This window comes from Caloenas nicobarica, chromosome 34 (genome assembly GCF_036013445.1).
Source record: "Caloenas nicobarica isolate bCalNic1 chromosome 34, bCalNic1.hap1, whole genome shotgun sequence".
NCBI lineage: Eukaryota > Metazoa > Chordata > Aves > Columbiformes > Columbidae > Caloenas > Caloenas nicobarica.
This window is the reverse complement of record NC_088278.1, coordinates 2,271,739-2,295,602: the sequence shown is the minus strand read 5'-3', so window position 1 is coordinate 2,295,602 and position 23,864 is coordinate 2,271,739. Positions and strand designations below refer to the sequence as shown.

Below are 23,864 nucleotides of genomic sequence, written 5' to 3'. Positions count from 1 at the left end.
ACCTACACATGGCCAATCTCTGCTGCTCAGGGCCTCCCGCTCTTCAGAAGAGGCCTTGAGCTCTTTGGTTCTTCCCGGTGCTTATTATAAACTTCCTCGCTCTCCCCAGAGTTCATGGTGAGCTCTCTTGTCCATAACAGCCCCTTTATGACCATGGCTTACTAAATGGGTGTCTTTTTATGATCATTTGTGCAGAAAGGGTAGTCACAGGAAGCACCCAATATGTCAAAACTGATGCTGAGTGAACTGCCATGAAGACCTGATGAGTTACCCCTGTGTCTCTCCTGGAAGGAGTCTGTCCCGAGAAGGGGATCCAGCTTCTGCCACTCTCTGCAGAGGCACATGAGCAGTGTCCGTGCACCTGGGGACACAAAGGGTGACTTTTGCCAAACCAGCCTTCATCTGAACCACTTAGATGTGTACTTGTGGATGAGGTATGGTCTTATAGTGCAAATACCTATTTAATTGTCATTGGAGGGGCTACCACAGACGCAGAGTACTATGTTACAGATATTTAAATGTAAGCATGTTAAACTTTTTTTTTTTTCTTTAAAAACTGGCATTCTTAGACAAAGTACACAAACACTTGAAGGATTATTCACGCCTTTTACACATGACTATCCACAGAAGGCCCACCAACTTTGCATCTCAAGAAACTGGATGGGAGAGTTGAAGGGAAGGATGGTTTGGGCTCTGTCCTGGGACCTGGGAAACTGAAACGTGCTCCCATCCCCCCAGCACCCTGCTCTCCTCAGTGAGGGGTGTGAGACATTCTGCCAGCAAGGTCTGAACTCACAGGCATGACAAGTATCTTATGTCTAACTGCAGCCAATGGTGTCCCGCCAGCTAAAGATTTGAGCTTCCATCCCTGGAATTATTTAAAAGATGTGGAGATGTGGCACTTAGGGATATGGTTTAGTGGTGGCCTTGGCAGTGTTTGATTTATGGTTGGACTCCATGTTCTTAAGGGTCTTTTCCAGCCTAAATGATTCTATGATGCCATGATTCTATGATTTGGGGTGAAACCATTTCAATTCCCATCACCTCCAACTCCCCTTGAGTGCGGCTGTTGCTTTGCACAGCTCTCCTGGCTATCCAGGCAGGTTGGGCACTGGTTTGGTGCCTACATTGGAAGTTTTACCCTTCCTGGGGTAAAAGACTCTGGACTTCTGAGCTCCTTCATCTGCCCTGTGTGACACCATGTAAAATGGAACTACCCCAGTCAAAGGGCTGGTTTTGATTCTCTTCACAGCCTGAAGCACCACATGGGTCATGAGACAAGCCAGGATGCACAAAAAAACCCTCACATACTCTTCACTTAAAGTTCAGGTGTTCAATGGCATCTCAGGAGACAAGACATGCTGATTTCTGGGTTCAAGGAGCTTGTCAAGTGCTTCGTCATCATTTCTGTAATGGTGGCTTTGATATCTGTCTGATGTACAGGCTCTGTACATGGATGCTGACACCTCTTGAGCAACCTGCTCTGAAAGGGTTAACAAGTTGGGCATGAGTATAGCAAAAAAGAAGAACTTGGGTTTGGGCAAATGAAAAGGGTGCAGAAGTTGTTGTCAGGCCTGTTTGGGTACTTTTAAAGCAGCCCTGCACCTCATGTGATGTATGTCTGTGATCAGACGGAACCTGAGAGATTTCTCTAAATTGAAAATATGAGGAGGAAGGAAGGACAGCATCATTCAGGCTGGATGGGATCTCAGGAGGTGTCTTGACCAACCTCCTGCTCAAAGCAGGGTCAGACCAGATTACTCAGGGTTTTATCCTACCTTATACAGAAGAATACTGCACGGGATGATGCTGAATGCCTTGCTGACTTCAGGTAACGGACCATCAATGTTCTCCCCGCATCCAGCAACACAGTCCTTTCCTCACAGAAAGCAAAGAGGATGGACAGGGACAACCTGCCCTGGGTAAACCCTGTCACCTTCTCTTTCAGACACCCAGAAATGGGGTCAGGGTGGACATGCTCTGGGACACAGCCTTTAGTTACCCTGCTCACTGTCCTGGTTTTATCAGAAACAAGTTTCTCTTTTAGTGAATTTCCCTGTCATCTAAAGTCTTCTTACTAACTGCAGGTTTCCTGAAAGTTAGATACATGTTTTGGTAGACATAGCAATGGAATGCAAGGTCATTGATAATGATGCATCTCGCGAGATGTGCAAGCAGGAGGTGAACTGAAAATTGACCAACTAAAGTATTCGATCCCATTAACGTCATACTTCATATAAAAGTGGGGGATCACGAGGATCTCGTCCCTGTTTTCCTTATGGCCAGCATTGGGAGAGGACCTTGCGAGTTGTCCCTGCAAACTGAGGGCTAGTGACAGACTGAATCCAGCTCCGGTTGGCTGCAGTGTCCAGCCCAGGACTTCGGGTGCCGGCCCCACATCTGCCGGCGCAGTTGCCGGGACTTTCAAGATTGGTTTTGTATATTTTGTATTATTTTCTCTATTTCATATTAGTAGCATTAGTAAAACATTTTTAATTTTTCCAACTCTCTTGTCTCTGTCCTTCTTCCTCCTCCCAATTGCCTGTCCTTAGTGGGATGAGGGGAGAGGGAGGGGCTGAAGGGGGAAGGGGTGGAAGAGGGAGTTAACAATACATCTGCCACGGTTTTATTTTCACCCCGCAAGCAAACCACAGCACTCAACCATTGGCCATTTTGAAAAGTGCACACGATGTGTGAGAGCTGCCAGTGGTCAGGGAGTCCCCCCAGTCTCCATGAGCTTTCAAAGATGGTGGAGAGTGGCCTCCCTGTGACATGGTCCTGCTGTCTCAGCTCCTGGGATGCTGCCCCTCCTGTCCCATAGACTGGTCAGGATTGTGTTAGTTCCAGTGACCCTGACTTGATCCCCATCCACTGCTGGTTGTTCTCCAGATTCCTGCCTCAAGTCACAGAGGCCTGAGAGACCTTGCTGGTGAAGATGGAGGACCAGAGACACAGAGAATATCACTTCTTTCCCTTATTGAATTCATCAGTAACTACAAGTTGTTTGTTTCTCCTTTAACTGTTCCTGCAGTAGTAATAGCTCATTATAGGGCCCTTGAATTGCCTTACAGGTCTAGACTGAGTTTTGCTCTGGCCTGTTGCTGTGCTTGGAGGCTGCTGTCCTTGCAGACCAGATGAACTAACTTCTGCCACCCTGCCTTGGCAGTTTATTCCATCCGTGTCACAGCTCTGTCTGCAACACTGACAGCTCCAGCTCCCCCAGTCAGGTCCCTGGCTGAGGCCATTGCCTCACATCTGGGCTGAACCACCCCAGCTGTGGCACCAGGAAACCACTGACCTGCTCCATGGAAACCTGGTACCAACTGTCCAAGACTCCATGCGTGCAAAGGCTTTGCTTCAGAGCACTAACATGACATGGCCAAAGATTGCTGAATGTCTCTCTAGACCTAGGAGTATAAACCCAGAATATTATGCCTAAATTCATTCCGGGGAACATATTCCTCCCCCAGTTTGGAAAAATTAGATCCTTTGCTGTAACCTTTCTGGTGTCCTGCCTAATAATGGGACAAGAAAAGGTGATTTCCATACCAATTTATTTTTTAATACAAAGAACATAATGCTGGCAAGAAGTGTCACTGCTGAAGAGAGAGAATCAACATCACTGATTACTTCATGTTGTTTCAAAGGATGTGCCCCTGGAGCCCCAGGGACAGCTGGAGGGAGCCCAGACGGGAAAGAGGAAGGGACATCGTGGGCTGCTCCTGTGCTGCTGAGCTGGGCTGGGCTCCTGGGACACAGGGAGCTCATGGCAAGCGGCAGCGCTGCAGAGAGACAGCTCTGCCCAGGAGCAGCTCCTCTGCCAAGCGCAGCAGGGCTGAGGGCTCTGCCTGGGGATCTCAGGGAGACGAGCAAGGCAGAGAGAGATTAAAGGTGGTCAGCATTGGGAGGATGACTGAGAGCTCACTGGAGGAGAAATCTTTGCAGCCCTTGCCATGGTAAGTCTCTGGGTGCAGGGCAATGCAGCTGTAGCTCCTGGAGGCATCTCCTCAAGTTAGCACAGGCACAGCTTGAGGGATCTGTGAGGAGGAGGCTCTTGTCAGGCAATGTTGAACAGCTGTGAATATTGGTGAGCACCCAGGGGTGCCCAGGGCTGTCCTGCAGAGCAGGGTCCCTGCACCCCAGGGCTGTGCCGGGGCAGGGACTCTGCCGCCTGCCAGGGTCAGCGCTCAGCCTGCCCGGGGAGATCCCCACGGTGCTGTGGGGAGAAGCTGTGGGGGGAAGGAGGGACCCCTATCAGGGCAGGAAAGGTGCTTCTGCTGTGGAGAGGCTGCTGTGTGGGTCAGGGCTCCTCACAGCTCCAGATCACCCCCAGGATTTTTCCAAGTGGATGCCTCAAGCAGAAGATCAATGCAAGGATTACCAGACAGATAAGGAGCTTTCCTGAGCCTTTCAGTTTCTTATCCCAAGGGGTGGGGTGTGCAGTAAAGGATAAAATGAAAATGAGCCCTCATGCTTAAAAAAGTCATTGAGACTCCTGAACTGCAAATTTGAGTGATGAGTACGTCTGCCAGAAGGCTGATAACATCCCTTCACCATCCCTCTGCCTATGGACAGCACTTGCATCACCTTTGCTGCACCCCTCAGCCTTTATCTGACTTGTCCTATTTCCCAACCTGCAAACAGGAAGTTGCCCCCAGGCAGTGCCCTGTGAACAGGCAGGATCTGTAGGGCCAGCCTGAGGGCACAGAGGGTGGGATGATCTGTGAGCACTGACAGGGAAGAGACATGGACAGGGAAACACCTCCCATGGGGAGAATCTCCAGACAGCAGAGATGTGATAAGGGAAGAAGAAACCAAAACCAGAAATGTTGTGGGAGGGAGAATTCAGAAATCTTTGTATGACCCCTGCAGTGCAGATCCCTCCTGTGAGCAGCCCCCTCGCCTCCTCTCCCACCCAGCAAAGCCTCTGCCCTCAGGGCCGGGGGCTCCAAGGCATGAAGCAGCTCCTGTGCAGCCAGAGCTCCAGTTCCCTCTGCAGAGCACAGGGGCTGAGAGCAGCTGCCCGGCAAAGCTGGTGTGTGGGAGGTGGCTGCACAGCTGGGGAAGGGTGACGCTGTCGGAGTGCCCGGCTGCCTCTGCCCTGGCCTCTCTCACACCCACCCTCACCGCAGTTTCCTTCTTGCTCCACTGCTCTGGGTCACTGTTGGTGTGATCTGGTTCTTGCTGTCAGGCTCTCTGGGGATGGGAGTTTCAGCTGCAGAGTCACAGCCTGATCTTGTGGGTCCTTTCCTGCAGCTGTGTCCATGGGAACACGTGTCCCAGCTTTGCTCTGACCTGTGGGGCTGTGGGCAATGCAGTGTGTGGGGCTGGGGAATGAGCTGAGTCTCCCTGAATCAAATGCCATCGTCAGGACACTTGGCTGTCTCATTGAGGTTTTCTTCCAATCCTGTCCTATAGCAGCTTTGTGTTATCTGAAACCCCTATGGAGAAACAGAGAGATGCTGTGACAGATAAAATGCTGTTGAGTTTGTGAAATGAGCCGTGTGTATCCTGGGCTAGAAGTGGAGAGCTGCAACCTTTAGGAGAGGGTGAGACATGTCATGGTCTGAGGTGGATCCCTCTGCTCTCAGCAATGCCTGGTGGCTTTTCAGGGTAACATGGCAGTGTGATCAGCCTCCATCTCAGCAAGGTGCCAGCCCAGGGCAGCTGGAGCAAGACAGAGGGACAGAGCAGCTGCCCTCACTCTGCACTGACCCACAGGCATCCTCTGGTCTCGCAGGACTCGCTCTGTTCTCCCTGAGTGCAGCAGAAATGCTGAGGGTTTCTGACACCCAACAACACTCTCCAGGGGAGTTGAATGATTGGACTAGAGGATCTTTCAAGGTCCCTTCCAATCCCTAATATTCTGTGATTCTGTGAAGCTGTCAAAACCCCAAGCATTTCTAACTTCATTTTACCATCCTGTTCCATTCTCTGTGACAGTGCAGATGCTGACAGTCCCTTCTGCACCAGGAACGGGTCCATCTGACACAGCTGAACCCCAGGTCTGTCCCCTGCCCCCCGTTCCATGACCCCTGCTGCAGAGCAGGGCTGACTCCTGGGCAGCCAGCGGGCACAGGCCCTGCTCCTCACGGCACCTCCAGCCAGCACCACCCAGGGCTCAGCCACGGACCCGAAGGAAGGTCTGGAAAAGGACAAGGGGTGTGGAGCAGGGGGAAGGCATATGTGAAATGGCTTTGATTTTGCTTAGAGAAGTCTCCCCTAACGTGTCGCTTTTATTCCCTCTTGTGACAGTGCCCCATGTCCAGAGACAGCAAATGTCCAACAGCAGCTCCATCACCCAGTTCCTCCTCCTGGCATTTGCAGACACATGGGAGCTGCAGCTCTTGCACTTCTGGCTCTTCCTGGGCATCTACCTGGCTGCCCTCCTGGGCAATGGCCTCATCATCACCACCATAGCCTGTGACCAGCACCTCCACACCCCCATGTACTTCTTCCTGCTCAACCTCGCCCTCCTCGACCTGGGCTCCATCTCCATCACTGTCCCCAAATCCATGGCCAACTCCCTCTGGGACACAAGGGCCATCTCCTACACAGGATGTGCTGTACAGCTCTTTTTGTTTACATTCTTGATAGAAGCAGAGTATTATATACTCACCATCATGTCCTACGACCGCTACCTTGCCATCTGCAAACCCCTGCACTACGGGACCCTCCTGGGCAGCAGAGCTTGTGTCCACATGGCAGCAGCTGCCTGGGCCACTGGGTTTCTCCATGCTCTGCTGCACACGGCCAATACATTTTCACTGCCACTGTGCAAGGGCAATGCCCTGGACCAGTTCTTCTGTGAAATCCCCCAGATCCTCAAGCTCTCCTGCTCAGATGCCTACCTCAGGGAACTTGGGCTTATTGTGGTTAGTGCCTGTTTAGTTTTTATGTGTTTTGTGTTCATTGTGCTGTCCTACGTGCAGATCTTGAGGGCCGTGCTGAGGATCCCCTCTGAGCAGGGACGGCACAAAGCCTTTTCCACGTGCCTCCCTCACCTGGCCGTGGTCTCCCTGTTTGTCAGCACCATTATGTTTGCCTACCTGAAGCCTCCCTCCATCTCCTCCCCATCCCTGGACCTGGTGGTGTCTGTTCTGTACTCAGTGGTGCCTCCAGCAGTGAACCCCCTCATCTACAGCATGAGGAACCAGGAGCTCAAGGATGCCCTGTGGAAACTCATATCTTACTGTTTTCTGAAACAATAAACTGCCCATCTGCTTCTGAATAGGAATTGTAATGTAACTAATTAGAGATACAGCCTGTCATCTGTATAATATGTTATTGATTGTTTTTTTATTGTGATAATGTTGTCATCCCCTTTCTAATTCTCTGTCTGCTTTTCTTTCATAACCACTAGTGTAAATCAGGAGCCATGCTCTCTTTCCCTTTAAACAAAATTAATGTGTCTGTAGTGACTTGTTTTTCATTATATCCTTCCTGCAAGGCCTTTTGGAGCTGCAGGGATAGTTCCTGTGTGCATGGGAGGAGGGGAAAAGAGTCCAGCCTGGCAGCCCTGCCAGGGAGCACCAGCGCTTGGCCTTCCAGAGCTGTTCTCGTTCCACTCCCACACTCTCCTTCTCATCCCTTGTGTTGGTGCAAGGCCTGAGTGCTCTGGCAGTCTGGTCACCGTCCTGCTGTGTGTGAGTCCTGTGAGCGCAGGCAGGGACAGGCCATGGGCACTGCTGTGACAGAGCTGGCCTCTGTAACAGTACTTCTATAAAGAAGAGTGATCTCCTCAGGTCAGTGCCGGAAGGCTTAGGTCTTCTTACAAACCTTCTCTCAAAAACTTGCCTACGAAAGTGGCCACAGATGCAAACACCAGTGTACAGCTGCACAGTGTGTGTGTGCAGGGCTGGGCACACAGCAGTGTCCTCTCACAGCCAGGCCTCCTGCCAGAGACCTGCAGGACCAGCAGAGCAGGGGCTGGGCTGTGCCCCTGTGCACTGGACACCCCGTGGAAGCTGCCCCAGGACATCGTCATGGACTGGCCCCTCACAACCACCATTGCCAGCCCTGGCCTCTCACCCACAGAGGGACACGGAATGAGTAGGTCAGAAATCCCTGTTTGCATTGTAGACATCAGATGTGAGCACACACATCATGTATGTGATGTGACATAAACGCAAGTGAGCACAAACACTATCAACTATTCCTTGAGGTTCCATGAAGGCCTGTGGCACAGTGAGGTCTTGAGGTCACTTCATGGTAGGAAGAACACCCCATAGGAAATCACCCAAATGCAGCACTGGGATGTTCTTCCTTGAACTGAGGTCCCCGTGTCCATTCCTCATGACGTGGGACATCTCAGATGAGTGCAGAGCAGGGTGACACACCACAGGGCTGAGGTGCCTCCCATCCCTCGGGAGTGACAACAGGAGGCCAGAGTGACACTGTGACTCCTGCCTCTGTGTGCGAAAGGGACAGACTCTGTCTCTGAACATCCCTGGGTGCATAAGGAGTCCACGAGGCCGGCTCAGATGTGGACACCTGACAGAACCTGACGTTTCACTGTGTGACTCCAGGAACAAAACCCACTGGCCCAGGCAGATCAATCTCACGTGCTCCTGTCTGCTATGTCATCCTTACCTGTGAGTCTGAATTGTGGTCTGAAACCTGCCAGAGCAATCAGAGGGGTTCTGAGGTCCTTGGAAAAGGCAGTTGTCAAACCTGTCTTCAAGAAGGGCAGCAATGAGAACTGTGGGTTAGCGAGAGCTGTTGCCTGGGCCTGAGGCCTGTATGCTAGCTTGTTGCAAAATCGAGTGTTGCAATAGACAAGGAACGCAGCGTGCCCAGACAAGGCCCAGGAACAAGGAATTTGTGGTTATCAGCAAACGCCTACGCCCAAGGACAAAGAATAACCCGTGACCACAGGTGGCCGACTGATAGTCGCGGGAACATCTCCTAATCAACAAACTCTGTTTAAATAGTCTATTGTTTAAATAGTCTTGCTAGTCTTGCGCATGTGCTAGAATGATTAGCCAGTCACCCTAAGACACGCTTAACTTAGAACATGTAAATGTATGTGTGTTAGCTCAATAAATCGGACATCTTGCTTGCATCAAGCTGCGTCCCCGTCTCTCAATCGCGACAAATTGGTGACCCCGATGTGATCGCCTACGGTGAGACCGCCGAGGAATGAAGAACCGCCTATCTGGTGGCAGGTCGCGAGTCCCGCAGGACGTTGAATGAGCTGCTGAAAGGAAGCAGGATAAGCCGGCCGGCTACTTAATCCCTCCATCTGGAACGAGAGGTGAGCTGCGGGAAACTAAAGAAATGGGGAATCAAGCGTCTTCCCCTGAGAGAGACGTTTATGAGCTAATGAAAGCGTTGCTTAAAAAGCATGGGAAGAAGACCCTCTCAGGGCAGGATCTTAAGTTAATGCTCAAGTGGGTGCAGGTGAAAATCCCCACAGTAACTGCCTCTTCGATTTTTACACGTGAGCTTTGGGACGATGTGGGGGTTAAATTATGGGATGCGGCTACGGCGGGGGACGAAGAGTCGCAACGTATGCTCCCTAGATGGAGAACTGTTTTTGAGACTGTGAAAGCACAGGAGCAAATGCAACGGGGCTCCTGCGAGGAAGAATCAGCGCCTTCCCAGTTACCCTCTGCCTGTCCCGTAACCTCTCCCGATGCTGCTAATGGGGTGAAGCCTTCTGCGCCACCATTAGCTTGCGCCGCAGGGTATCCCCCTGAAGGTGATCCCTTTGATCCGGGGCCTATCGACCCCGAGAAGGAGCCTGACTTATTTCCCCCTGACCCTCATGATGTTTGGGGAGAAATTAAGCGCCAGGCGTTGAAGGAAGGGGAGCTGGAAGTAGCGAGAACTATAGTCGCTCCTGTAATATATCGGGGGCGGGGGGGGGCCCAATGGGAAGCACTCCTTCTCGGTTATCAAAGAGTTACGCCGTACTGTTACCGAGCACGGGCTATCCTCTCCCTATTTTGCGAGTCTTTTGTCTTCGGTATTTGACACATATGTTATGACCCCACACGATCTGAAGTCTCTTGCGCAGTTGTTATTGACTCCGACTCAGTATACGATGTGGGAATCTCAATGGAGAACAGGATTGCAAACAATTTTGCTGGGGTATACGGGGCATGCTAATGCTGCTTTAGCTGCGTTGACCATAGAACATCTTACAGGGACGGGACGGTTCTCGGACCCTGTCGCTCAAGCTAGGGATATCCCTCGAGAAGCTTTAGAAGCACTCCGAGAGGAAGCGAAAAGGGCTCTGCTGAAAGTTCCTGATTCAGGCAGACCCCAGAAAGCATTTACTACTATAACCCAAGAACCTCGTGAACCGTATATGCAGTTTATAGATAGATTAAAACAAGCCCTAGAAAGGCAGATTGATAATACGGAAGCCCGAGAAATTCTACTCCTTAAGTTAGCCGTAGAAAATGCTAACGCTGACTGCAAAAAACTCTTAAGGTCTCTCCCGAATCAGAATCCTACCCTAATCGAGATGGTGGAAGCCTGTAACAGGATCGGCACCATGGACCATAAATTTGAGGTTATGGCTGCCGCGTTCGCGGCCATGCGTGGGCAAGTTAACCCCACTCCACCGCCCCGAAACTGTTATGGCTGTGAGAAGCCGGGCCACCTTAAGAAAGATTGCCTCGCTACGAGTGCTTGGAGGCGTCCCCAGATACCCGGGATCTGCCCTAAATGCCAGAAGGGACGGCATTATGCTAATCAATGCCGGTCCAAGTATGACTCTCAGGGACGACCGATACAGGGAAACCGGTCACAGAGCGCGGGGCCGCAGCGCGTGCAGACACAAGCTCCGCGGATGGCACCCCCGCGGGCGCGGGGTGGGGGGCAGCAGCGTTGCCGACCTCTGCCCAGCAACAGCAGGAAGTGCCGGCTTGGACCTGGCAACCTCCTATGCAGTAACGCTACTTGATTCCTCAGTCCATCTGTTGCCCACGGGTATTGTCGGCCCTTTACCACCCGCAACGCAGGCATTGTTGTTAGGAAGGTCGTCTACGACGCTATCAGGGCTTTTTGTATTACCTGGGGTAATAGATGCTGACAGTTCTCAAGAGATTAAAATCATGGCTTGGACTCCGTTTCCTCCTTGTATTATACCAAAGGGAAGTCGGATTGCACAACTAGTTTTAATGCCCAAAGTTGATAATTCTCTGCCTAGTGACCAGTTAATGCCACAGAGGCAAGGAGCTTTTGGCTCCACAGGAGAACCGCAGATTTTATGGGTCCAATCTATCACGCAGAAACGCCCCACATGTCGATGTACTCTTATTCGTGGGAATCAACGGGTTGTACTGTGCGGAATTATTGACACGGGTGTGGATGTTACTGTCATTTCTCAAGCCAAATGGCCTCTCCAATGGCCCCTAGCAGATGTTTCCCAAGCGTTAGCTGGGATAGGGGGATATGGAGCTAGTCGACAGAGCTTAGAACTAATTCAGATACAGGATGCAAGCGGCCAGACAGCATCTGTCAAACCGTTTGTTTTACCTGTCCCCATGGTTTTGTGGGGGCGTGACGTGTTATCCCAATGGGGTATGTCTCTTCAAACTACCCAGGCACATTTTTAGGTGGGGCCATTGAGGGGCGTGAGACCCTAAAATTAATCTGGAAAATTGAAACCCCTGTTTGGGTCGATCAATGGTCCCTACCTATAGAAAAACTTCACGCCCTCCAAGAACTAGTTGCAGAACAACTATCGAAGGGACATATTGTGTCTTCTAACAGCCCCTGGAATTCACCGGTTTTTGTTATCAAAAAACACACTGGCAAGTGGCGCCTGCTCCATGACCTCCGGAAAATTAATGACGCTATGGAAAGCATGGGAGCCCTACAACCAGGACTTCCATCACCTACTATGATTCCTCGTGATTGGCATTTAACGGTCATTGACCTTAGAGATTGCTTTTTTAATATTCCCTTGCATCCAGATGATGCCCCTAAATTTGCCTTTTCTGTACCAAGCGTCAACATGCAAGCCCCATTACAAAGGTACCACTGGGTTGTGCTGCCACAAGGAATGAAAAACAGTCCCGCAATATGTCAATGGTATGTAGCTAAGATACTTAGTCCAATTAGAACCATGATGCGCCATGTCTTACTGTACCATTATATGGACGACATTCTAGTAGCAGCAGAACACCATGAAGTCATGGAGGAAGCCGTAGCCCTTGTCATGGTTGCCATTAAATCGGCAAACCTCTGTATTGCCCTAGAAAAAGTACAACGGACGCCAACGTGGAAGTACTTAGGGTGGCGCATACGAGCCCAAACTGTTGTTCCTCAGCCTTTACAAATAGCCACAGAGGTAAAAAACTTACATGATGTACAAAAACTGCTAGGAACAATCAATTGGGTTAGACCCTTGCTTGGCATTACTAATGCAGACCTAAGCCCATTATTTGAAATGCTCAAAGGAGGCTCAGATCTCTGTGCCCCACGGAATCTTAATCCTGAGGCTGTTAACGCCCTACAGAAAGTTGCCATGGCAATTACCAACAGACAAGCGCATCGATGGGCACCTGAGTTACCTTTTCAACTCATCATTTTGAATCCTTCACGGCAACCTCATGCGCTGATCTTTCAGTGGGATAGCCAGAAACCGGACCCTTTGCTGATTATTGAATGGATTTTTTTACCCAACCAAGCCACAAAAACTATTTCGACACAGCATGAAATGTTTGCATCCCTTGTCGTCAAAGCTCGACAAAGACTGTTGACTTTAGCAGGAACAGACTTTACCCTTATCTGTCTACCAGTAACAGCTGTTTATTTGCAATGGCTATTACAACAATCGGACGCATTAGGGACAGCTCTAGTCAATTATACGGGCCAACTTACTTCGCATCCACCTTCTCATAAACTGTTACACGCTGATTTTCACCTTCTGCCGATGCCAAAAAGAAGCGATCAGCCTCTACAGGCCTTTACTGTTTTCACAGATGGATCGGGTAGAACCCACAAGTCCGTTATCCTTTGGTGGGACAATAAGTCTGGACATTGGGACTCTGATGTAGAAACTGTACAGGGCTCTCCTCAAATAGCAGAATTGTCAGCCGTGGTTCGCGCCTTCCGGAAATGGTCTATCCCTCTCAATGTAATTACTGATTCTGCTTATGTTGCAGGAATTGTTCAACGAGCAGAAGCCTCAGTGCTCCGTGATGTTTCTCATGCAGTCTTGTTTACCTTGCTACAGGAGCTTGTCTTTCTCTTAGATTCTCACCATCATTCCTATTTTATTATGCATATTAGATCCCATACCTCTTTACCTGGGTTTATGGCCGAGGGAAACCGACAGGCTGATATGCTTACGCTACCCGTGCAGGTATTACCTGATCGTGTGGCACAAGCTCGACTTAGCCATTCCTTTTTTCATCAAAATGCTGGAGGTTTAAAACGACAATTTAACCTCACCACGCAGCAGGCAAAAAATATTGTTGCCGTGTGTCCTGATTGCCAAAGACATTCTTTTATATCCGTTGCCGGAGGAGTTAACCCAAGAGGGTTACAGAGTCTCCAGCTTTGGCAAACAGACGTTACGCATTTTCCTGAATTTGGTTGTTTGAAGTATATACATTCTTCTATCGACACCTTTTCGGGTGCATTGTTTGCCTCTTGTCATGCAGGAGAAAGAGCGCGAGATGTTCAAAGGCACCTGACACGAGCCTTTGCCACTTTAGGAATACCCTCACAGATTAAAACTGACAATGGCCCTGCCTATGTCTCTTCATCAATAAATTCCTTTTTAAATTCTTGGGGAATCTCACACACCACCGGCATTCCTCACTCCCCCACAGGCCAATCCCTAATAGAGCGCTCGCACCAATCCCTCAAGTGTTTGTTACAAAAACAAAAAGGGGGAGTAGTAGGGACTGCTACTCCAGAAGAGCGATTACAGAAAGCCTTATATGTCTTTAATTTTTTGAATTGTTCTCTGTTGGACAGTAATCCTCCCATAGTTCGACATTTTAGTACAAACACCCTCTTGGAACCCAGAATCAAGCCACCGGTGCTAATTCGGGACCCTGAAACAGGTAAAGTAATGGGACCCTATCCCCTCGTTACATGGGGTAGAGGCTATGCTTGTGTCTCCACAGAAAGAGGCCCCCGTTGGATCCCAGCGAAAAATGTGAGGCCCTTTCGAGAGGCACTACAGCAGCAGCCCTCTGACGACATCTTGAATCCAGATTCTACGCCCGGTGAAGAGGACACCGCCCTCGAATGAACTCTGTTTTAGAAGCTACTAAATGGGAGCTTAAATGCCCCCAGTGTACAAATTGTTACCCATGGATCTGCAGGATTTGTGCTAACTGTGGTAAATCACAGTGGCTGAACCGCCACACGGTGGGACGTTGGTGTCATTATTGTCTTGAAAAAGAGTGGCAAAAAGTAGATAATTTATCTGACCACTCCAGAAGTATCCACCAGCGAATTGCAGAGTTGCGAGAACAACTCCATAAGATAAAAGAAGTGGACGGGTTCGATGGGTGGCTAGCATCCTAGGGTATTTCGGGATGGATGAAAGATTTGTTTAAACAAGGGCTTTCTATCCTTCTAATGATTTGTGTGTTGTTGATAGTAATTCCATGTATATTAAAATGTTTGCAAAAATCAATAGGGAACCCTGAAAACCCCTAGTATGGAAATGTTAGTTAGAGAAGATGTTCTTGAGTTAGTTGGTCATCGACCTTGGGATAGCCAGAATGTTAATTAAAACAGAAAGGGGGAGATGTGGGTTAGCGAGAGCTGTTGCCTGGGCCTGAGGCCTGTATGCTAATCGAGTGTTGCAATAGACATGGAACACAACATGCCCGGACAAGGCCCAGGAACAAAGAACTTGTGGTTATCAGCAAACGCCTACGCCCTAGGACAAAGGACAACACATGACCAAAGGTGGCTACTGATAGTCGCGGGAACATCACCTAATCAACAAACTTTGTTTAAGTAGTCTTGCTAGTCTTGCGCATGTGTTAGAGTGATTAGCCAATCACCTTAAGACACGCTTAACTTAGAACATATAAATGTATGTGTGTTAGTTCAATAAATCGGACATCTTGCTTGCATCAAGCTGCGTCCCCGTCTCTCAATCGCGACAAACTCATGGACCACCCAGGCCAGGATGTCCCATCCCTGGACACTTTGGGCCACCAAGACCTAATCTGTCCCATCCCTGGACACTTTGGGACATCCAGGCCTAGATGTCCCATCCCTGGACACTGTGAGGACATCAAGACCCACGATATCCCGTCTCTGGACCCTTTCGGCTACCGAGATCAGGATGTCCCGTGTCCAACCATCTTGGGACACCTAGACCAAGATGTCCCATCCCTGGACCACCTGGGCCACCCAGACCCAGGATATCTCATCCCTGGACTCAAATTGTCCCATCTCCAGCCTCCTTGGGCCATCAAGAGCCAAAATTTCCCATCCCTGTATCCTCTGGGCTACGCAGAGCAGGATGTCCCACCCCTGGACCCCTTAGGCCAACGAGACCTAGAATATCCCATCCCCGGACACTTTGGGCCACCCAGGCCAAGATGTCACATCCCTGGACCCTGTGAAGCCATCAAGACTCAGGATGTCCTATTCGTGGACACTTTGGGGACACCAAGTCTTATAATGTCCCATCTCCAGCTCCATTGTGCCACCCAGGCCCCGATGTCCCATGTCTGGACCCCTTGGGCCAACCAGAACCTCAACATCTCCCCCAACTTCGTCCCACCTTATGTGGAGAGTATTGAACTCCAAGACCTCAAAACTTCTCCCCAAACTTACCCCCTCCTCACCTGGGGATGTTCAGCCCCAACCATCTCCCTAACTTCACCGCACCTCATCTAGAGGATGTTGGAACCCAAGACCAAACATCTCCCCCAACTTCACCCCACCTCACCCGGAGGAGGTTGAACTCCAGCTGAGACCAAACATCTCCTCCAATGTTGTCCCATCTGGGGAATAGTGAACCCAAGACCCCAAACACCTCTCCAACTTTGTCCCACCTCATCTAGCCAGTGGAGAATCCCAAGACCCCAGTCATCTCCCCAAATTCACCCCACCTCATATGGAGGATGTTGAACCCCAACCAAGACCCCAAACATCTCTCCAACATTGTCCCACCTCATCTAGAGGGTGGAGAACCCCAAGACACCAAACATCTCCCGCAGTGTTGTCCCACGTCATCCAGAGGATATTGAACCCCAACATCTCACTCAATTTTGTCCCACCTGGAGGATATTGAACCCCAAGACCCCAAACACCTCCCCAACTTCATGCCTTCTTCACCTGGAGGATGTTGAACCCCAACCAAGACTCCAAACATCTTTGCCAACTTTGTCCTACCTCATCTGGAATGTGGAGAACCCAGGACTCCAAAACATCTCCCGCAGTGTTGTCCCACCTGGGGGATGGAGTATCCAAGACCCAACCATCTCCCCCAACTTCATCTCTCCTCATCTAGCCGGTGGAGATCTCCAAGACCCCCAACATCTCCCTCAGTGTTGTCCCACCCGGAGGATGTTGAACCCCAACCAAGACCCGCAAACATCTCCCCAAATTCATCACTCTTCCCCTGGAAGGATGGAGAACCCAAGACATAAACCATCTCCCTCAATGTTCTCCCACCTCACGCTGACAACGTTGAACTCCAAGACTCCAAGATCTCCCCAACTTTGTCCCACCTGGAGGATGTTGAACCCCAACTGAGACCCCCAAACATCTTCCCAACTTCATCCAGCTTCATCTGGAGGATGGAAAACACAAGACCCTAACATCTCACGCGAACTCCTCCTGATTGGTGAGTGGAGGGGGTGGGGTGGGGTGGGGTCTGTGGGTGGGGCCTGCCAGGGGCAGTGGCCACTGCTGCTCTCCCAGGAAGTTCATCTGGATCCATTTTGGGGCCACCAGGAAGTTGGTGTCACCCAACAAGATGTGTGAGTGGGCGGAGGGCCCAGCAGGGGGCATCTAGTTGGCCGGCGTCTACTTGTCCATCATCCATCTGTCCATCCATCTGTCCCTCCACATGGCCATCCCTCCATCTCCTCATCCCACCACCCACCTGACCCTCATTCTCCATCTCCTGGTGTCTCCACCCTCATCTGTCCATCTGTCCATCCCCATCTTCTCACCCACCTCCTGGTCCCTCCATCTCCATCTCCTGGTGTCTCCATCACCTCGTGTCTCTGTCCATCTGTCCATCCCCATCTCCTCACCCACCACCCACCCGACCCTCCCTCTCTTGGTGTGTCTATCTCCTCACCCATCCATCTCCTCACATCTCCCTCTCCTGGCCTCTCCATCTCACAGAATCACAGAAATCAGGGATTGGAAGGTATAAGAGTCGGTCCGAAGAACAGTATTTGCCTGAACATCACCATCAGGGACTTGGAGAACAGATGCCCTGATAGAAAGAATTGGACAATGACTTGGAGAGAGGCCTGACGAAAAAGGTTCTGTTATACAGGTCTCTCTGACCCAGGGGCTACAGGTAACAATGGCTGCTGTACGGATTCCACCTGCTGCCGCAGCCAGACTTGCCCCCACCTCCTAAAAGGAATTGTGTTCTACAGGTCTCTCCCACCTGGGGACTATAGCTGCTGTCCAGAAGATGGATTTTCACCTGCTGCCTCAGCCAAACTTGCCCCCACCTCCTCCCTGCTACTAAGGCCAGTGAAGAAGAGCATGCGCAGAGGCTTGACGAAGGTCTTGAGGTCACCCAATGGACCAGTAAGAGACCCCTGAACCGAGGCGATGCAGGCACAGACGGGTTCTGGCAAGCGAAGCGGGGACTCTTCAGGCCTGCGCAGTTCAGCCTGGATTGCGAAACAAAGGCAGAGATTGGCCTCAATCCATGGGAGCGAAGCGGGGTGAAGAAGCATGAAAAACGATTCCCGACGGGACATCGCTGAGCTCTACCCACCAAAGGATCGCGGATCACAATGGAGAACCGGCAGGACTATTCTCACAGCACCTGAGACCATAGGGACGCCTTTGGATCTCATAGTGGTAGCCAACCCTTTTTTTTCCCCCTTTCTTTTCTTTCCTTTTTCTCCACTCTCTCTATCACGTGCTGCTTTACGGGCAAAATAAATAAAGAAATATTGATGATTGAATTACAACCTCTTGGCTTTTTGATTGCCTTAATTTTGCACTTCAAGATCATCACGAGTCCATCACCGAATGGACCGTGACAGGCCTGGATCACAAGTCTTATGAGGAGCAGCTGAGGGACCTGAGGCTGTTTAGCCTGGAAAAAAAGAGACTGAGGGGAGACCTTATCGGTCTCTACAACTACCTGACAGGAGGTTGTAGCGTGGTGGGTGTTGCTCTCTTCTCCCAAGCAGCAAGTGATAGGATGAGAGGAAATAGTCTCAAGTTGTGCCAGGGAAGGTTCAGGTTGGATATTAGGAGGCATTTCTTCATGGAAAAAGTTGTGAAGCAGTGGAACAGGCTGCCCAGGGAAGTGCTGGAGTCACCATTCCTGGAGGTGTTTAGAAGACATTTAATTGGGTTTCTTAGGGACATGGTTTAGTGCTAGAGTTGGGTTATGGTTGGACTCGATGATCCTGAGGGTCTCTTCCAGCTGAAATTTTTCTATAATTCTATTGACAAATCAAATTCAGGGCGGTTATTCCCTTTAATGCCAGTTACAGGTCTGCAGTGTTACGTGAGGTGCCAATGCTCTCGCACACCCCTACATGCACTGGGCAGGGACAGTGATGGTCCTGTCCAGGGCAGCCATCCCCATCCACAGTGAGTGTGGGACAGACACCCCAGACAGCACTGCAGACAGATTCGGTGCCTTTGTGCAAGAAACTCATTCCCACCTCTGAAGCATCGCAAGATCTGTCCCTTCTCTATCCAGTAGATGTAGGGCAGCCCATGAATAGGAAGCGCTTCACACCGCGGTATCCATGCGTATAGCAACACTTCCAAATCTCCTTTTTTTCCTTTCACCAAACCTGTTCTCAACTCCTTGATAACATAATCAAGGAACAGACAAACCACTGTCACATTGGGCCTGTCGGCAGCACCTTGCAATTCCTAGAGATCAGTGACACGTCTGCCCAAGTACCTCAGGGGCAGCAGAGACGCCACTGACAAAACACACGTTTCCTTCCAGGTCTGTCATTCCCAGCCCTGTTTCTCTCTGGCCTTGGGGACAGCAGGGCTTGCTCACTCTCCTGTTGCCCAATTTCAGCCCTAACTTTCCATCTGCCAACCACTGTGACATTGCTCTGCTCTGAAGTCAAACATTTGCACACATGGGGACCTGGATTCTTGAGACCAACCAGATTTCCCGAGAACGATCAGAGCTTGGCCGGGTGCTACAGCTGAGGTGCCACAGCCCAACTGTGCACTGATGCCCTGAGCCAAGGGCACAGCCAGGACAAGCTGCAGCCTGTGCTGTTTGACACCCATGGAGTCACCGCCAGGCGTGGTGGGACAAGTCACACAGCTTGGGGTGCTGCAATGGCTGGGTACAGGCTTTTCAGGAGAGACGGGCTGGAAGGGTCAGCAGTGGGATTCCCTCAGAGTGAAGAAGTTGCTTGGATGTATGGAGCTCCTTTATGTGGGGAGTGACCAGATGGGTTTTCCCTTGTGAGTGAGGGCACCAATGACAAAGCCCTGGGGCTGTGGGGGTACATGGCCATGCCCCCCAACAATCTGGTGCCACCGAAAGTGGGGCACAGCAGTCAGGGAGAGGCACCAGGATAAGGATGAGAAAGCAGCACTGAAAGACTGTGCTAGGGAAATTGGAAGTTATTTCCTTTTTCTTGAATAAACTCTGGATGGAACCCTGCTACTGCTGCCATTTTAGTGGCCACTTTCTGGGCTCAGGAGAGTCCTGGAGGCTGAGGCCCCTTTTCTTTAGGGGGCACCGGGGGCTCCCCGGGCGAGCGGTCCCTGTCCTGGCTGGAATTGGAGGGAATGCGGCTGCAGCAGTCCAGGGAGAGTCCAGACCTGGAGAAACTTTGGGGTTCCACCATCAGGAATCTCCTAAGTTTCAAAAGGAGAAGCGGCCAGTTCTGTATCGGGGCAGGAGAATAACCCCATCCATCAGGACAGAGCAGGACCTGACACGCTGAGCAGGGACCCTGAGGAGAAGGGCCTGGGCACTACAAGGGCCGCCACACAAGCCCGTGCTGCACGCTCACCATGAACAAGGCAGCTGCACACGGGGCTGCATGAGGAGGAGCGTGGGCACCCAGACACCTGGAGTTCTCATCCCATTCGGTTCAGCACTGGTGTGACCCCACACACATGGGTGTGTGCCAGTGTGCGGCTCCCAGTTTGGAGAAGCAGGGAGGAACTGGAGAGTGCAGGGCTCTGCCAAGGCAGGGGTCAGGACCTTGTGCACATGGCGTGGGATGCTGAGTGACCTGGGCTGCTCTGGCCCAGCAGCGCTGGGGAGGCTGCAGCAGGGTAGGAGGAGCCTGAGAGTGCTGGAAGGGTGGTTTCAGAGATGGTGGAGATTTTCTTCATAGTGGGAAAGAGCATGAGAAAGAAATAATGGCACACAGTGCAGCTGGGGAGGTCCAGGCTGGACATGAGCAGCAAGGAATGTGAGTGGAAGGGCAGTGCTGTGGTGGAGCAGGTCACCCAGAGGCAGTCTGCATCAGCCCAAGGCTTTGTGCTACAAGGAACAGCTGGGGAGGATGGAGAGAGATCAGCAAAGGAAGGAAGATGCTCAGACAAGAGCAAGGTGGGCAGCAGGGGGGATGTCTCCAGCCTGCAGGAAAGAGGTGCAGGGGATGCCACAGCATAGGACAGGCTGTTGTGGAGATCATCAAGGGATGTAAAGAGGCTGAAAGCCCCCAACAGACATGAGCTCCTTCTCCCCTTGGCTGTGGCTGTTGTCTCCAGCTCTGATGCCTGTGAGGAGACACCTTGTCCTTACAGCACAGGGGCCTCATGGCCTCCTTGTCCCCAGCCAGGAACCTGGGAGGTGTGGGACCATAGTCCTGCCCTTGGCCTTGCACAGCCCCACATCGCACTGTCCCAGGAAGGGCCCTGGGCAACGTGGGAGGGACAGGATCTGCCTTCCCAGGGCTGGGGGTCAGGGCTTGGCCCTTTGATTAATGAAACACATCCAGGTTTATTCAGCATCAGAGAGAATTTCACCTTGCTTTTCCTGACCTGCCATCTCTGCCTTCGGTCTTCTTCTCTAACCAGATCCTGGAGTCATTTCCTCAGTAGTGTTCCTCAGTGGGACCCTTTAACATAACAAGAAACTTTGGAGTTTGAATCTGACTTGGACTTCTTGAGAGGTTTTATTCAACTTCCTCCAGGGTCTGTTGTTCATGGACTCAGCAGCAAACCCACCAGAGGGGTCATTAAAGTGCCTTGGGCTGCTCCTGTGCTGCTGAGCTGGGCTGGGCTCCTGGGACAGAGGGAGCTCATGGCAAGCGGCAGCGCTGCAGAGAGACAGCTCTGCCCAGGAGCAGCTCCTCTGCAAAGCGCAGCAGGGCTGAGGGCTCTGCCTGGGGATCTCAGGGAGACGAGCAAGGCAGAGAGATGAAAGGTGGTCAGGATGGGGAGGATGACTGAGAGCTCACTGGAGGAGAAATCTTTGCAGCCCTTGCCATGGTAAGTCTCTGGGTGCAGGGCAATGCAGCTGTAGCTCCTGGAGGCATCTCCTCAAGTTAGCACAGGCACAGCTTGTGGGATCTGTGAGGAGGAGGCTCTTGGCAGGCAATGTTGAACAGCTGTGAAGCTGGGTGAGCACCCAGGGGTGCCCAGGGCTGTCCTGCAGAGCAGGGTCCCTGCACCCCAGGGCTGTGCCGGGGCAGGGACTCTGCCGCCTGCCAGGGTCAGCGCTCAGCCTGCCCGGGGAGATCCCCACGGGGCTGTGGGGAGAAGCTGTTGGGGGAAGGAGCGACCCTTATCAGGGCAGGAAAGGTGCTTGTGCTGTGGAGAGGGTGCTGTGTGGGTCAGGGCTCCTCACAGCTCCAGATCACCCCCAGGATTTTTCCAAGTGGATGCCTCAAGCAGAAGATCAATGCAAGGATTAGCAGACAGATAGGGAGCTTTCCTGAGCCTGCCTTTTCAGTTTCCTATCCCAAGGGTTGGGGGGTGCAGGAAAGGAAAAATTGAAGATGAGCTCTCATGCTTAAACAAGTCACTGTGACTCCTGAACTGCAACTCCGATTAATCATCACATCTGCCAGAAGCCTCATAACATGCCTTCAGCTGCTGCTCTGCCTCTGCACAGCACCAGCATCACATTGGCTGTACCTGTCAGTCTTACTCTGACCTGTCCTTTTCCCCAGTCTGCAAACAGGAAGATGCCCCCAGGCAGTGCCCTGTGAACAGGCAGGATCTGTAGGGCCAGCCTGAGGGCACAGAGGGTGGGATGATCTGTGAGCACTGACAGGGAAGAGACATGGACAGGGAAACACCTCCCATGGGGAGAATCTCCACACAGCAGAGATGTGATAAGGGAAGAAGAAACCAAAACCAGAAATGTTGTGGGAGGGAGAATTCAGAAATCTTTGTATGACCCCTGCAGTGCAGATCCCTCCTGTGAGCAGCCCCCTCGCCTCCTCTCCCACCCAGCAAAGCCTCTGCCCTCAGGGCCGGGGGCTCCAAGGCATGAAGCAGCTCCTGTGCAGCCAGAGCTCCAGTTCCCTCTGCAGAGCACAGGGGCTGAGAGCAGCTGCCCGGCAATGCTGGTGTGTGGGAGGTGGCTGCACAGCTGGGGAAGGGTGACGCTGTCTGAGTGCCCGGCTGCCTCTGCCCTGGCCGCTCTCACACCCACCCTCACCGCAGTTTCCTTCTTGCTCCACTGCTCTGGGTCACTGCTGTTGTGATCTGGTTCTTGCTGTCAGGCTCTCTGGGGATGGGAGTTTCAGCTGCAGAGTCACAGCCTGATCTTGTGGGTCCTTTCCTGCAGCTGTGTCCATGGGAACACGTGTCCCAGCTTTGCTCTGCCCTGTGGGGCTGTGGGCAATGCAGTGTGTGGGGCTGGGGAATGAGCATTATCTGAATTCCCCACAGAGAAGTGCAGAGATGCTATGATGGAGGAAGTGCTGCTGGGTTTGTGAAATGAGCCGTGTGTGTCCTGGAATAGAAGTGGGGTGCTGAGACCTTGGGAAAGGGTGGGACATGTCATGGTCTGAGGTGGGTCCCTCTGCTCTCAGCAGTCCTGGTGGCTTTTCAGGGTAACATGGGAGTGTGATCAGCCTCCATCTCAGAAAGGTGCCAGCCCAGGGCAGCTGGAGCAAGACAGAGGGACAGAGCAGCTGCCCTCACTCTGCACTGACCCACAGGCATCCTCTGGTCTTGCAGGACTCGCTCTGTTCTCCCTGAGTGCAGCAGAAATGCTGAGGGTTTCTGACACCCAACAACACTTCCCAGAGTGGGAGGGGAGAAGGAGCTGTAGAAACGCCAAACCTCTCAAACTCAGTTTCTCAGCCCTGCGGGTACAGATGCTGACAGTCCCTTCTGCAGCAGGAGTGGTTCCATCTGACAAAGCTGAACCCCAGGACTGGCCCCTGCCCCACCCATCACACAGGCTCAGGCTGACTCCTCAAGAGCCCCTGGGCAGAGACCCTGCTCTTCATTGCACACTCATCAAGCACCGACGAGGGCTCCAGCCAGGATGTTCTCCTGGAAAAAGAGTCTCTTTGTGGGAGGGTCTGTGGGAAATGGCTTTGGTTTTTCCCAGAGAAGTCTCATCTAAACTGTCACTGTTTTTTCCTCCTTGCACAGGTCCTCATGCCCACAGGCAGAGCAAATGTCCAACAGCAGCTCCATCACCCAGTTCCTCCTCCTGGCATTCACAGACACACGGGAGCTGCAGCTCTTGCACTTCTGGCTCTTCCTGGGCATCTACCTGGCTGCCCTCCTGGGCAACGGCCTCATCATCA

General features: G+C 51.7%; 1 protein-coding gene across 1 annotated transcript; it reads left to right on the top strand.

Moving 5' to 3' along the window:
• The first annotated feature begins 6,278 nt into the window (after positions 1-6,278).
• Positions 6,279-7,211, top strand: LOC136000647 (olfactory receptor 14J1-like). Its single transcript, XM_065654576.1, has one exon. The coding sequence runs from the start codon at positions 6,279-6,281 to the stop codon at positions 7,209-7,211; it is 933 nt and encodes a 310-aa protein (XP_065510648.1).
• Positions 7,212-23,864: the final 16,653 nt, after the last annotated feature.

Coding starts and splice junctions, on each gene's coding strand:
- LOC136000647 (XM_065654576.1), top strand. CDS start 6,279: ATGTCCAACAGCAGCTCCATCACCCAGTTCCTCCTCCTGGCATTTGCA.